The sequence below is a fragment of the Nannobrachium achirus genome (assembly GCF_963921795.1).
Source record: "Nannobrachium achirus genome assembly, chromosome: 3".
NCBI classification, from domain to species: Eukaryota; Metazoa; Chordata; class Actinopteri; order Myctophiformes; family Myctophidae; genus Nannobrachium; species Nannobrachium achirus.
Window position 1 is genome coordinate 16,459,009 of NC_137812.1, and position 16,470 is coordinate 16,475,478.

A 16,470-nucleotide genomic window follows, 5' to 3' on the forward strand; every position below is an offset into this window, starting at 1 on the left:
CCACTGCGGGTATAAAAGCAGTCGCATTCCCATGGTAGATTCAGATTCAACCATCGCACCCGAGAATCTCCAACTCTACCAGCAAGATTATCCACGGATCTTCAAGGACATTCCAACCTCAACCAACTCATATTCAGTTCCCAAGATATTTGGCCTTACAACCCAGATATCTTTGTACCGCACAAACCTTTGACTACCTTGAACATATCGTTAGATATCCAGGTTTAAGTCTAGTCGGACACCACTGTGGCGGGTCCTAGTTCCAACCTTTGAATAACAGTCTTTTCTAAGTATATAGTATTTAATAGGGATAGTTCACCAAAGATGAAGCGATTTTTCATATTGCTTGTTCAGCTTCTCTTTGTGGTTTCAACTGTTGCCTCAAAGAGTTGGAATGAATCTCCAGGAGCCAGTGTGTTGCTGCGCGATGTCAACGCCTTGACACTTTACAAAGATCGCTACACCACAGGCCGCCGGTCCAGCCCTGTTCCCCAGCTCAGATGTGTCGGCGGCTCCGCAGGCTGCGGGGCCTTTGTCCCCCAAGTGGTCCAGTGCATTAACAAAGGGTGGGACGGAGTCGACGTCCAGTGGCAGTGTAAGGCAGACATGGACAATTCATACCGCTTTGGTCAAATAGAGGTGAGCTGTGAGGGCTACAGCCATCCTAACGACGCCTACGTCCTCACGGGTTCCTGTGGGCTGGAGTACAAGCTGGAGCTGACGGAGGAGGGCCGCCGCAGGAGAGCACAAGGAGCCGGGGCCTCAAAGAGTTGGAATGAATCTCCAGGAGCCAGTGTGTTGCTGCGCGATGTCAACGCCTTGACACTTTACAAAGATCGCTACACCACAGGCCGCCGGTCCAGCCCTGTTCCCCAGCTCAGATGTGTCGGCGGCTCCGCAGGCTGCGGGGCCTTTGTCCCCCAAGTGGTCCAGTGCATTAACAAAGGGTGGGACGGAGTCGACGTCCAGTGGCAGTGTAAGGCAGACATGGACAATTCATACCGCTTTGGTCAAATAAAGGTGAGCTGTGAGGGCTACAGCCATCCTAACGACGCCTACGTCCTCACGGGTTCCTGTGGGCTGGAGTACAAGCTGGAGCTGACGGAGGAGGGCCGCAGCAGGAGAGCACAAGGAGCCGGCGGCTCCTTCAGTTTCTTTGGCGACAAGCATCGTCAACAGAGTCATGGCCAGAGTTCTTCACTGGAAGTCAGTCTGCTTGGAATGGCTGTGCTGCTCATCATAGCCTATGCCATCTATCAAATCTTCCTCAATGAGCCCTCCAACAACAGCACAGGGACACGCACTGCATCAGGCTTTGGAGGAACCACAAGAAGATAGGAAGCTGTGTGTCACAAACAAGTAGGGCAGTAGGCCATGTATGGCCTAGTTGTGTGCCACCAGAGCAACCCATGAGGGGCGCTGTGATGTCTGTCATGGCTGTTGATGTGCTAGCGAAAGAGGAGGAGCCAAAGAGAGCGACCACCTTCTGGCAGTAGCGGGTCCGGATCACCTTGGCCGAGCGGTACACGTCCCCCATGAAGCAGTAGCAGATGGGGTTGAGGCTGGAGTTGGTCAGACCCAGCCACTGAGCGAAGCGATGGGCCTACGGAGATGGCACCAAAATCATTATTATCGTTTATCGTGATAAAAAAAATCAAACCTTGGTTCGAAGTGAAGCGGTGAATCTTAGTATAGAATTGTCTGGAGAGCCGGTATGACAGCCGGTATAATAGGTTTTAAAAAAATATATAAAAAGTCCTGCTTGCTGGTCTCTTAGTTGTTTGTCAACTGCATCCCTCTATAATTATTTCAGTTTCTGTTATCTTTGTGGCCTACTACATTTTTCAACTTCTGCTAGATTTTCAATGTATTTACTCTTGTCTGCCTTAATGCTCCTTTTTACCATTCTGTTAGCATCTGTATATTCTTATTGTGCCTTTGCTTTTGCTCTTATGCGGCTATTTGTCATTGCTGCAATAGGTGAGACCTATTGCATGTACAAGACAGATAAAACCTGAAGGCCAAATTATCATGTGAAGCTTGACCAATCCTCAAAGTATCCATTCATCTGACCGGGAGGGACACCGCACACATATTCTGGACGTACAGGACAGATAAAGCCTATTCATTCTGAACTGAAATGACCATATATGGACATGGGACACACATTTTGCTTTTTGAAAAAGCCTATTCATTCTGGACTGATATTTTGCACGTACGGGACAGGAAAAACCTGTTCATTCTGGCCTGGAGTGACCATATATGGACATGAGGTGACATACATTGTGTTTTTGAAAAACCCTGTTCTTTCTGGACTGAGATCACCATATATGGTAATTAAACGGACATTCTGTTTTTGAAAAAGCCTGTTCATTCTGGACTAAAATGACCATATATGGGCGTGATACACACAAAGCCACTCATTGGAAGCGGTTTTCACCGCTTCAAAAAAAAGAAAAAAGATGAAATTGGAAATTGCAAGTGTGGTTGCCGTCGTCCCCTTTCAAGTCAATGGGGAAAATTAATTCACTAATATTTAATGCCCATATATGGAGATCCCTCATCAATATTAAGCCCATATCTTGAAATGCCCATATATGGGCATATAATGTGTCATGATCATGTGGTCTATATTATGGACTATGGGATGTGTCGATAAAAAATGTTTTAATTTGAGTACTTGCCGATACCGTATACCGATATGGTAAGATAAGTGCTTAAATATTGTATGGTGCTCCAAAATAAAATGCTTTAAATAATTATGTTGTCATGCCTAGAGTGAGAGAAGGTGAAAACACTGTTCATTAGTTGAACTAACACACACAAAACTGTGTCTTAAGACTTTTGATATGTTGTTACCAACATATTTATGAAACAAAATGGTATCGGGCGCTGCCGTGAGCAATATCTGACAAGCAGAGCAAAATAGGCCGGTATCGGGGGGAGTACCGATTCTGGAATCGGTATACTATGACATCATACTATATTTCTCCATATACAGACATGAAGGGACACACACACAGGTGACATCATCATGGAATGACATCAACCCAACCATATAATTGTCCTTTAAATTGTGAAGACTTTCTTTCATCTTGTCAGTGGTGAATGTTGATTGTAAAGGGATAATAGTTCAAAGATGAAGCGATTTTTCATATTGCTTGTTCAGCTTCTCTTTGTGGTTTCAACTGTTGCCTCGAAGAGTTGGAATGAATCTCCAGGAGCCAGTGTGTTGCTGCGCGATGTCAACGCCTTGACACTTTACAAAGATCGCTACACCACAGGCCGCCGGTCCAGCCCTGTTCCCCAGCTCAGATGTGTCGGCGGCTCCGCAGGCTGCGGGGCCTTTGTCCCCCAAGTGGTCCAGTGCATTAACAAAGGGTGGGACGGAGTCGACGTCCAGTGGCAGTGTAAGGCAGACATGGACAATTCATACCGCTTTGGTCAAATAGAGGTGAGCTGTGAGGGCTACAGCCATCCTAACGACGCCTACGTCCTCACGGGTTCCTGTGGGCTGGAGTACAAGCTGGAGCTGACGGAGGAGGGCCGCCGCAGGAGAGCACAAGGAGCCGGCGGCTCCTTCAGTTTCTTTGGCGACAAGCATCGTCAACAGAGGCATGGCCAGAGTTCTTCACTGGAAGTCAGTCTGCTTGGAATGGCTGTGCTGCTCATCATAGCCTATGCCATCTATCAAATCTTCCTCACTGGAGCGCCTACTCGCCGTCCTCCATACAATCCAGGCTATGGTTTCACCAGTGACTACTACAGCAACCAACAACATTACCCAGGAGGCTGTGCTTCCACAGGAACAGGAGGAGGTGGCTTCTGGTCAGGCCTGGGGACAGGAGGGATGCTTGGATACCTGTTTGGAAGCCACAGGAGACAACCCTACCGGTACAGCCACTTTACAGAGGGCAGACGTGGCAATAAGCCCTCCAACAACAGCACAGGGACACGCACTGCATCAGGCTTTGGAGGAACCACAAGAAGATAGGAAGCTGTGTGTCACAAACAAGTAGGGCAGTAGGCCATGTATGGCCTAGTTGTGTGCCACCAGAGCAACCCATGAGGGGCGCTGTGATGTCTGTCATGGCTGTTGATGTGCTGGCGAAAGAGGAGGAGCCAAAGAGAGCGACCACCTTCTGGCAGTAGCGGGTCCGGATCACCTTGGCCGAGCGGTACACGTCCCCCATGAAGCAGTAGCAGATGGGGTTGAGGCTGGAGTTGGTCAGACCCAGCCACTGAGCGAAGCGATGGGCCTACGGGTAGAGATGGCACCAAAATCATTATTATCGTTTATCGTGATAAAAAAAATCAAACCTCGGTTCGAAGTGAAGCGGTGAATCTTAGTATAGAATTGTCTGGAGAGCCGGTATGACAGCCGGTATAATAGGTTTTAAAAAAATATATAAAAAGTCCTGCTTGCTGGTCTCTTAGTTGTTTGTCAACTGCATCCCTCTATAATTATTTCAGTTTCTGTTATCTTTGTGGCCTACTACATTTTTCAACTTCTGCTAGATTTTCAATGTATTTACTCTTGTCTGCCTTAATGCTCCTTTTTACCATTCTGTTAGCATCTGTATATTCTTATTGTGCTTTTGCTCTTATGCGGCTATTTGTCATTGCTGCAATAGGTGAGACCTATTGCATGTACAAGACAGATAGAACCTGAAGGCCAAATTATCATGTGAAGCTTGACCAATCCTCAAAGTATCCATTCATCTGACCGGGAGGGACACCGCACACATATTCTGGACGTACAGGACAGATAAAGCCTATTCATTCTGAACTGAAATGACCATATATGGACATGGGACACACATTTTGCTTTTTGAAAAAGCCTATTCATTCTGGACTGATATTTTGCACGTACGGGACAGGAAAAACCTGTTCATTCTGGCCTGGAGTGACCATATATGGACATGAGGTGACATACATTGTGTTTTTGAAAAACCCTGTTCATTCTGGACTGAGATCACCATATATGGTAATTAAACGGACATTCTGTTTTTGAAAAAGCCTGTTCATTCTGGACTAAAATGACCATATATGGGCGTGATACACACAAAGCCACTCATTGGAAGCGGTTTTCACGGCTTCAAAAAAAAGAAAAAAGATGCAATTGGAAATTGCAAGTGTGGTTGCCGTCGTCCCCTTTCAAGTCAATGGGGAAAATTAATTCACTAATATTTAATGCCCATATATGGAGATCCCTCATCAATATTAAGCCCATATCTTGAAATGCCCATATATGGGCATATAATGTGTCATTCTCATGTGGTCTATATTATGGACTATATGGGATGTGTCGATAAAAAATGTTTGCTAACCAAGCACAAGTACGAGTACTTAATTTGAGTACTTGCCGATACCGTATACCGATATGGTAAGATAAGTGCTTAAATATTGTATGGTGCTCCAAAATAAAATGCTTTAAATAATTATGTTGTCATGCCTAGAGTGAGAGAAGGTGAAAACACTGTTCATTAGTTGAACTAACACACACAAAACTGTGTCTTAAGACTTTTGATATGTTGTTACCAACATATTAATGAAACAAAATGGTGTCGGGCGCTGCCGTGAGCAATATCTGACAAATAGGCCGGTATCGGGGGGAGTACCGATTCTGGAATCGGTATACTATGACATCATACTATATTTCTCCATATACAGACATGAAGGGACACACACACACAGGTGACATCATCATGGAATGACATCAACCCAACCATATAATTGTCCTTTAAATTGTGAAGACTTTCTTTCATCTTGTCAGTGGTGAATGTTGATTGTAAAGGGATAATAGTTCAAAGATGAAGCGATTTTTCATATTGCTTGTTCAGCTTCTCTTTGTGGTTTCAACTGTTGCCTCGAAGAGTTGGAATGAATCTCCAGGAGCCAGTGTGTTGCTGCGCGATGTCAACGCCTTGACACTTTACAAAGATCGCTACACCACAGGCCGCCGGTCCAGCCCTGTTCCCCAGCTCAGATGTGTCGGCGGCTCCGCAGGCTGCTTGGCCTTTGTCCCCCAAGTGGTCCAGTGCATTAACAAAGGGTGGGACGTAGTCGACGTCCAGTGGCAGTGTAAGGCAGACATGGACAATTCATACCGCTTTGGTCAAATAGAGGTGAGCTGTGAGGGCTACAGCCATCCTAACGACGCCTACGTCCTCACGGGTTCCTGTGGGCTGGAGTACAAGCTGGAGCTGACGGAGGAGGGCCGCCGCAGGAGAGCACAAGGACCCTTCAGTTTCTTTGGCGACAAGCATCGTCAACAGAGTCATGGCCAGAGTTCTTCACTGGAAGTCAGTCTGCTTGGAATGGCTGTGCTGCTCATCATAGCCTATGCCATCTATCAAATCTTCCTCACTGGAGCGCCTACTCGCCCTCCTCCATACAATCCAGGCTATGGTTTCACCAGTGACTACTACAGCAACCAACAACATTACCCAGGAGGCTGTGCTTCCACAGGAACAGGAGGAGGTGGCTTCTGGTCAGGCCTGGGGACAGGAGGGATGCTTGGATACCTGTTTGGAAGCCACAGGAGACAACCCTACCGGTACAGCCACTTTACAGAGGGCAGAGAGGGCAGACCTGGCAATGAGCCCTCCAACAACAGCACAGGGACACGCACTGCATCAGGCTTTGGAGGAACCACAAGAAGATAGGAAGCTGTGTGTCACAAACAAGTAGGGCTGTAGGCCATGTATGGCCTAGTTGTGTGCCACCAGAGCAACCCATGAGGGGCGCTCACCACTGGCATCACCACTGGCGATGCCAGTGACATCACCATTGGCATCACCAGGAATGCTGGTCCCTCATTGGCTGATGATGTTGCCAGAAATGCTGGTCCCCGATTGGGCTACGGGCTTAAACACACACAGCTACCTACCTACTTACCTACCTACCTACCTACCTACCTAACTACCTACCTTTCTACCTACCGTACATACCTACCTAGCTACATACCTACTGTACCTACCTACCGAACACAGTACTTGCACGCTCTGCTTGTGCAACTCTGTCGAGTGTCATTTCAATGGCACTGGTGTTGGTGTAGAGGGAAAAGAAGAGCAGAATAGGTATTGACAGTTCAAGTGGTTAAATGTATGAAAATACACATTAATCCAACCTACATGTAGATGATACTGTGCTGTCAAACAAACTGTATAATGAAAAGATGAACATCTGCAACACAATTCTATACGATATGTACTAGTGGGGGTCCCTGCTTCATCTCTCTCTCACCTATGGGGTCCTTGCACTGAAAACGTTGAAGACGGCATTTTCCTATCCCATGCCTACCTGTGGGAGCCAGACAGTAATATATGTTCCTATCCCATACCTGTAGGAGCCAGACAGTAATACATGTTCCTATCCCATACCCGTAGGAGCCAGACAGTAATACATGTTCCTATCCCATACCCGTGGGAGCCAGACAGTAATACATGTTCCTATCCCATACCTGTGGGAGCCAGACAGTAACACATGTTCCTATCCCATACCTGTAGGAGCCAGACAGTAATACATGTTCCTATCCCATACCTGTGGGAGCCAGACAGTAATACATGTTCCTATCCCATACCTGTGGGAGCCAGACAGTAATACATGTTCCTATCCCATACCCGTAGGAGCCAGACAGTAATACATGTTCCTATCCCATACCCGTAGGAGCCAGACAGTAATACATGTTCCTATCCCATACCTGTAGTAGCCAGACAGTAATACATGTTCCTATCCCATACCTGTAGGAGCCAGACAGTAATACATGTTCCTATCCCATACCTGTAGGAGCCAGACAGTAATACATGTTCCTATCCCATACCTGTAGGAGCCAGACAGTAATACATGTTCCTATCCCATACCTGTAGGAGCCAGACAGTAATACATGTTCCTATCCCATGCCTACCTGTAGGAGCCAGACAGTAATACATGTTCCTTCCTATCCCATGCCTACCTGTGGGAGTCAGACAGTAATACATGTTCCTATCCCATACTGTAGGAGCCAGACAGTAATGCATGTTTATATCCCATGCCTACATAGGAGCCAGACAGTAATGCATGTTCCTATCCCATACCTGTGGGAGCCAGACAGTAATACATGTTCCTATCCCATACCTGTGGGAGCCAGACAGTAACACATGTTCCTATCCCATACCTGTAGGAGCCAGACAGTAACACATGTTCCTATCCCATGCCTACCTGTGGGAGCCAGACGGGCGGGTGCTGCTGGTCCAGGTCCATCCACAGGTCGGCCACGTAGAGGGGCAGCCAGGAGACGGCGAACAGCAGCACCAGACACACCACCATCTTGGCGATCTTCTGGCGCATCTTGAGGCGGGAGGCGTGCAGCGCCTGGCTGCGGGGGTCCAGGTCGGAGAAGGCCGACCTCTTCCCGGCGCCCCAGAGCCGCCGGCCCGTCAGGAAGCTGATGGCCAGGTTGAAGGTCACCGGCAGGCAGTAGAGCGCCACAAACAGAACCACGTTGTACCTGTTGTTGGACAAGACCACTGTGTTTTACCCTGCCGTTACGGATCACCCAACAGGCAGGTTTCTTGTTAATATGGGCTCTGCAAGAAGAGGATAGGCATCAGCGCCAACTTTCAGTGCCAGTAGGCCACACCTCCACTTAATTTAATTGAAGCCCAATGTTTACATACAGTATGAGAGAAATTAACTTTTGACATTATGTTGGAATTAATAATTCATTAATTGATGAAAACGTGTTCTTGTTTTTTTTTTTTTACTTTAAAATATCTATATTATTTGTAAGACAAAAAAAAAGGCGACCCCAAAAAATTGGTCTGTAATCCAAACATGGGTCCCGATCCACTGTTTGGGAAACAGTGTCATCAGAGGAGGCTGTTCACATGATACCACACTGTGGATTTCAGATCTAAATGATCTTTCTTTCTTTCTTCCTTCCTTCCTTCCTTCCTTTCTTTCTTTCTTTCTTTCTTTCTTTCTTTCTTTCTTTCTTTCTTTCTTTCCTTTCTTTCTTTTCTTTTCTTTCTTGAATATTACCTGGATTGACGGTGAGGAAAATGAAGGAGAATTGGGAATTGAGTGATCCTGCCCCGAATGCTGTTCATTCAATATAGAGTCCTTGACTGTGGGCTTCTGCTAAATCTGTGTTTTTTCTTTAGAAGCATGAACAGAAGCATGAACAAAGGAATAGACACGACAGCATTGATCTAAAGACATCTGAGGAATGATAGATAAATAGTCTGGGATGACAAAGCTTAATTTGCAGAGCACTTTTTCTCAAAGAACAAAGAAAAACTGCTTCACAGTCTAGACAATACATAAAAGCCGGTATGATGAACAGAAATTAGGTTAAAATCCCCATGAAATTGAAATAGATAAGCTTTTCAGAAAGCTTTGGGTTCATGGGCGCCTATAAAGCATCTGTCTAAGCGACGCCTCATTTATTTTATAGTTCTGGAAAATAAATCTTGATGAGTTAATCTGCCATGTAAATCAAAACAAGTTTTGCTTGGCATTAATCCTGCCTCAATATCCTGTTTCATGGATTGCAAAATACAGTTAGTCAGTCACGCCAAGTAAGCCCAAATGTCCCTGTAAAACATTTGGTTAACACTGATGACGGCGTAGCCGAAACGCGTCTGTTTGTTTGCCTGCTGCTGCTGCTACTTCTGCATTAAAAAGACTCTTAAACCTGATACTGTGAGTGCGGATTATAACTTGTCACTGAATTATACTTTGAATCTGCACCCGGAACCCCCTCAGACCGCTTACTGAACTAGAGTTGAGCTGACCTGGCCCTGCTTGAAAAGGAAGGAGTGTCATATGTGACAGAGAACAAACAAACAAACAGATACACACGAGAAGAAAAAGCGAATGAGTGAGAGATAATGTTGCCGCCAGCCGAGATAAAAGTTAACTTGTCTACGGGAAAGTTTAAAGCAATTGAAAACGAAAGAGGGAAATCAGCGGTATGGACGCATTTCAACGTAGTTGTCAACGCAGACATAATTAAAAAGTCCGATGTTGAATGTAGCCTAAGCCTAAAACCTATAAACCATAATGGTTGGATTAATAATAGTTTTTGATTAAGAAATACGGCCAAGGCCGCTGTTACGTGGACTGGAGTTTGTGGACGCTGGATATTAAAAGCAGATGTCAGATTCGTCTATGCTGGTAAGACTGAATACATTTTGATATTGATTGAACTGTGAAAAAGGTTTGTGTGTGAATACTTTATTAACAGTTTGTAAAAGAGGATTTTAAGTGTGTGACTGCAGCGAGTCACTGACTGGCTGCAGTCAGACCAGAGTCACCAGACGCGCAGTGCACGTTATACTGCGCTACTTAGTGCAACGTAGCCTACTTATGTAATTATCTAAAACACTTTCACAAGCCACAATGTGGCTTAATATTATTAAGGGTAACAAACAGGCACGCTGCATGCACTCACTGCACATTATAACACGTTTGCTAGTGAGTGTAAATCAGTGGCTTCCTCAAAGAAAAAGAAACGAGGCGAAAAAGCGTTGAAAACATAAGGTTCGGGCCTCGGCTCGGGTCGGACGCTTTTTCATCATTAATGCTCGGACGTCGACTCGGGTCGGACAGAAAACTGTCGGACACAGGTTCGGGTCGGACAGAAAAAATGGGCCCGATCCCAGCTCTAATGTGCATGCATAAAGTGAATGGCAAATCGAGTGGCAAAGTGAGTGACTTTAATGTTGTTTAACGTTGTTTAATGCATAACTTCTGGGTATGATGATGATGTCACGCACATACCCTCTATTAACATAATCTACCATACAGTTTGGGAAAAGAAAAATTGTTCCTCACTAATTCTCATTATAATTTGGTAGCAATTTGGGTCTACAACTTTGAGATAATATCCTCTAGTAGTCTCACGTGAAATACAGTAAAATTAAATCTGCAACATTTCAAACAGATTAGGCCATTCTTGACAAACGGTGCCGCAAAAACGGGTATGGGTTTGCCGCTCTGACATCATGCTCTGATGTGTCTGTGATGTCAGGGGAACCACTCTAACAGAATGGGTGTGCCGCTTTGACATCATGATCTGACTTCACCGTGATCTCAGGGGAACCACACTAACAGAATCCCTTTATGCCCATATATGGAGTTCCCTGATGTCATCAATATTAAGCCCATATCTAACAGGACTTCATAAGGGAATGCCCATATATGGAGGCCACATCGGCCCCATACCACACTAACAGAATCCATATATGGCCAAGACAGATGGCCAAGACAGCCCATATCTGTGTGGCTGGTTCAACAGATATCTCCATGAATGGGCATAAAAGGGATTGTATGTACAGTATGATGTCAGATGTCATAGAAATCAGAGGACTTTCACATAATGAATAACTGAGTAAGCATGTTTGGGCTCTCAGCATATGTCCACATACAATACGTGGATCTCCATATGGGTACTAGTGATCTCCATATATGGGTAACTGGTCCGATATACATCACTGGCCAGATGGCCAAGACATGGCGCGACCTCGCCCTTTAGGGTGATATCGTCTCTGTGGTGTATTAGTATGTGGGACTACGGATGAAAATGAGCTTCTAGCTAAATCTGGCATATTTACATGCAAGTCATTTGTATTGATTGAAATGTTCATTAATGTGCACTGTGCCTGCAGCTCTATATATTCTCAATTTCCCATAGCAATCATTGGTATAGTGTTTGTTTAATAACAGAGCTCTTCCCATCCTTCCAGCTCTTCAGTAAACGGAACATTTATAATCCTGTCAGAATGGTGGACAGTAACAAAGAACATTTACAGTACTGCACTACATCTTTTGAGTACCTGTACTTGAGTATTGGATGAGATATGGATTCTGCATTTCAAAGACAAATCTTGTACTTTTGACTCCATTCATACAGGAAGGGAGAAAGTAATACATTATGAATTAACTAACCACTTAAGCCCTGTTTCAATTAGGCCTACTTTGAAAATAGCTGATCTATACAAGCTTGACGCGCATCCCAGTGTGGTGTGTTGTGAGCTTGCAGATCTGATATTTTCACTATTATTTAACTTTTTTTTAAGTTCTGGAAAATCATAATAGCCTACTGCTACTTGAATAGTACTTTGTAATAGTCTGTACTGTTACTTACTTGAGTATTTTTAAAAGCAAGTAGCCTACTCCAGTACATTAACTCAATTACAAATTTGACAGAGCAACTTTCACTTGAAGTTGATTAATATTTGATCAGGAGTATTATCTAATACTTTGGCTCGAGTACTGGGGTTGAGTATATTTTGTCCACCACTATACCATTCAGGACAGAGACCATAATTCAGGATACAGCAGGGGCCTTCAACAGGGGGTCCGACACCCCTTTAGGGTGACTTCTGAGTAACTACAGGGGGTCTGTCAAATCTTTGTGTGCTGGGTAACATTAGCCGAAAATAGCAGATCTATAAGCTCTCAACGCCTCGATCTGCGAGGCATTGTGCATCTATTTTCAGAGAGAGAGAGGGTAAAGAGAAGACCAAGGATACAGAGCCATTTAGTCCAGTTGATTAAATATTGAGGGTTTAAAAGGTTAAGTGTCAGAAAAATACTGCACATGAACATGAATCCAAGAAAAGAGCATGCGTGTCAAACAAGTCTATGAAGCCATCTATGAAATGTACCATTACGACCCTATGAGGCCGCAGGTTGTGTGGGTGTCTTGACTGTCTTCATTCCTTTTTATCCCTGCAATGCCAAAGGTGATCGGAGTGACAGCGCCTGGTCGTCAGCCCCTATCAACCAGCAGCCAGCATTAAAAACCACTTCAGCTCTTAAGCCGGTCTTCACCCTATTTGCTCACTGCCACACCTGTCTGCAGGACGTGTGACTCACTGCTTAAAATAGATTCATGCTGCGTGCTGCAGACATGGGAAGCTTCTGGTAGGGGTTTGCTGCCCTTGATTTTGAGTTACCCTTTTCTCTGTTTTGGTCAGGGAGACTAGAATTGTAATTTTGACTTGGTGGCAGATTCGTATTTATTTATTATCTAGTGTCGCCTTTGGTTTGTTCTTTTGGCCTTGGCCACCCTGACGTCTTGTGATTTGCAGATCTTCATCTATAAAAAGAATAATAATAGTCTGAACGCTGGTGATGCTGAAAAAGCTCTGGTGTATTTCTATTGCGTGTGCCCTCAACGATTGGATCTATTCAGACCTTCATCTTCTTTTCTTTCAACTTTTCCCTTCTCTCTTCTTTCACACCAACTACCTTCATGTCCTCTTTCACTACATCCATGAATCTCCTCTTTGGTCTCACTCCAGTCTAGGCCTTCTGTCTGGCAGTTCCAACCTCAGCATCCTTCTACCGATATACTCCCGTCTGGCCTCTTTGGCCAACATCTGACATGCGCTGTCAACTATCATGTATATTGTATATGTCCTGATGGAGATCGGAATAGATCGAAACGTTGACGTCACAATAAAAATACAGCTGAGCTTTTGAAGTGTAGCCGACTATAATTTATTTTATTAGGCTTCTGCTTGTCTTGCGCCTGGGCCACAGATGTGCGTGCATGTCCTGCACACTACCTCATGTTAATAGTACAATATAACTTTGTGCCAAAGGTGATTTTTCACCTAGACACATGATCTGATATGAATTTTGACCTGATGGTCAAGATAATGTTACAATTATTATTCATGAAGGGTTGAATAACAGCAAGGAACTGGAATTAGCCGGCACGCAGGGACATTTAACAATTACAGTAGCCTTGGGTTGCAACCATCGATTCTCTTCTCAGCAATTATTCAATCGATTCCTTTTCTTAATTAATCAATTAATCATTGATTTGCACGGTGTTGTCGTGCAACTCACTGAAATCAATGAGATGGATTTGAGATAGCTCTCCTGTAGCCTTGGTACCCAGGCTTTTATCATTCACGTTGAAGAAAAAAGAAAAGCCCTGGCTAACGTGTTGACATGATGTCAGGCATAGGATGTGGGAATTTCCCCAACCAACCAGAGTATCAGGGGGCGTCGCTCCAAATGTTGTGAAGTCAGAGCTCTAAGCCAGTGGTTCTCAACCTCGGGGTCGGGACCCCCAGGGGGGTCCCCAGATGATTAACTTAAAGAGGTGGTGCCATAGTTTACTACTTTTTCTGTTGTGTATGTGTCTATGGAGTTAACATTACTCTAATAGATCACTGGGTGTGGTTATAATATGCATATTTGCCTTCCCTGTGATTTTTTTGGTTTCTTCCTGAAAGCTGAAAGCCTCTGAGTAAAAAGGCCCAGTTGAAAAACACTGATTTGATGACATCATAAACTCCTCCCCTCCCCTTTTACCATACACCCAACACTTTGGGTGTGGCTAACTTCAGCTGGGTCACCACCCACCTGACAACCAGGCATACCTAATGAACTGGTGGGTGTGGCCACATAATAACAATCTTCCTCCTAGTATAATCATAATACTTCATCATGTTTTAAGGGGGAAACATGATGAGTTCAAATATAATCCTTTTGGGGGTCGCCGCCTGAAAAGGTTGAGAACCACTGCTCTAAGCTGTGTGCCATGGGTAGTGGGCGTGGGCCATGGGGCGGGCGCACAGATCGGTAAACCAATAGGATCTCACTGTTGTTTTCAGCAGGGATTTTGAATCTGCCCCATAGACCTACATCTGCCTGCCTTAGGGCAGGCTAGCTCCCCCGAAACCTGTAAGCATGCATACAGCACAGCATACGTACCCCGTCTTGAGGCGCGGCTGAGGCCACACCTCGTGACAGACCAGGATGGCGAAGGGCCCCAGGTTGACCTCCTCGGGCCGGTTCATCACGGCGATGGGCGCGCATATGGCCGTCGACACGGCCCACACCACGGCCACGGTCGCCAGCGTCCGCCGGCGGGTGAACGCGGCGCGGGCGCGCAGCGGCCAGCGCACGCTGTAGTAGCGGTTCACGCTGATCACGGTCAGCGTCAGCACCGAGGCCGACACCGACACGGCCTGCGTGAAGTGCACGGCGCGGCACATGAAGTCCCCGTACACCCAGGAGGTGTAGATCTTGCTGCCCAGGGTGATGGGCATGCACACGCACACCACGGCCAGGTCGCACACCGCCAGGTTGACCAGGAGGCTCCGCGTGGCGCTCACGCCGGCCAGGCGCCGGCTGCTGCGGTTGGTGAGCACGCGCAGCGACATGAGGTTCCCCGCGAAGCCCAGCGCGAAGGACAGGCAGTACATGACGGTCAGGGCGATGGTGCCTGGCTCGTCCAGGGTCCAGAGCAGGTTGCTGGGGGGGAAGAGATTACCGGCCGGGGACAGAGGCGGCGGCGGGGGGAAGAGAGCGCCGGGGGACAGCGGGGAGGCAGGGCTGGAGGAGGGGCGGAGGAGGGAGGGCGGCTGGCGAAGGGAGTTGGACGAGGTGGAGAAGAAGGGGAGATGAGAGGGCAGAGGGTGGTGCAGGGAGGTGGAGGCCGAGGAGGAGGAGGAGGAGGAGGAGGAGGAGGAGGGGGACAGGAGAGCGCTGTGGAAGCTGCTGCTGTTGTTGTGGGTGTGGTCGAACCTCGCCCGAGGGGCGACGGAGGCGCCGACGGAGGAGTCGTCGTGGTGCCGCAGCAGCAGCAGCGGCGAGAGGCTAGACTGCACGGAGTCCGTGCCTTGTAACAAGTGTCCCCAGGAGGACATGCCCATGGTGTTTCCTCCGGCGTGCCTGGCAGCAGCAGCAACAGGGAACATTATCACAGCGGGGAGAAACAGCAGGGAGGATAGAGAGGCTGGGAATCTCCGCAGGGGAAGGAGGATAACGGGGAATAATTCCACCTGTCTTCATTCAAGTGTTTCAAGCTTCGGGGGTCAAAAACTGAACATTTGAACTGCACTGGGCTCTTGATAAATACATTAAATGAAGGGTTTGTGCCTCCCAAAATAGAGAAACAGCAGGGAGGATAGAGAGGCTGGGAATCTCCGCAGGGGAAGGAGGATAACGGGGAATAATTCCACCTGTCTTCATTCAAGTGTTTCAAGCTTCGGGGGTCAAAACTGAAATTTTTAACTGCACTGGGCTCCTGATAAATACATTAAATGAAGGGTTTGTGCCTCCCAAAAGAAATCACATTTCCAAAAACCATCCATATTTCCAATGTCAATATTTTGGGAGGATTCATGTCCTGCGCCAGGCTGTTGCACTGATATGACAAATATGCTGAATTGTGTGACAGTCAGACATCACTACTTTCGCCATGCGTCATCTGGCGTCACCGATGGCATGTGTGAAACCAGTGGTCCCAGTGCAGCCTTTTTACAGGCATGCTTTTAACGTGGCAATTCTTCTGGGGGGGAGCGAGTGTGACTCAGTGAACTCACTGATCTGAGTCGATGCTCTCACCTCCGAGGAAGGAAAGCATGGCGTTGTGATCTCTCTCTCTCTCTCTCTCTCCCTCTCTTCTCTCTGCGCCTTCAGCCCTTCTTGGTGGGAGGGAGGGAAGGAGTCGTCATC

General features: G+C 46.5%; 1 protein-coding gene across 1 annotated transcript; it reads right to left on the bottom strand.

Moving 5' to 3' along the window:
* Nucleotides 1-1,431: 1,431 nt before the first annotated feature.
* LOC308282015 (QRFP-like peptide receptor) lies at nt 1,432-15,710 on the bottom strand (the record flags this gene model as incomplete). Its single annotated transcript, XM_080722364.1, has 4 exons — nt 1,432-1,437; nt 1,484-1,603; nt 8,203-8,491; nt 14,722-15,710. 4 exons carry the CDS (start codon nt 15,708-15,710, stop codon nt 1,432-1,434), a joined length of 1,404 nt encoding a protein of 467 aa, XP_080578490.1.
* Between the last annotated feature and the right edge of the window lie 760 nt (nt 15,711-16,470).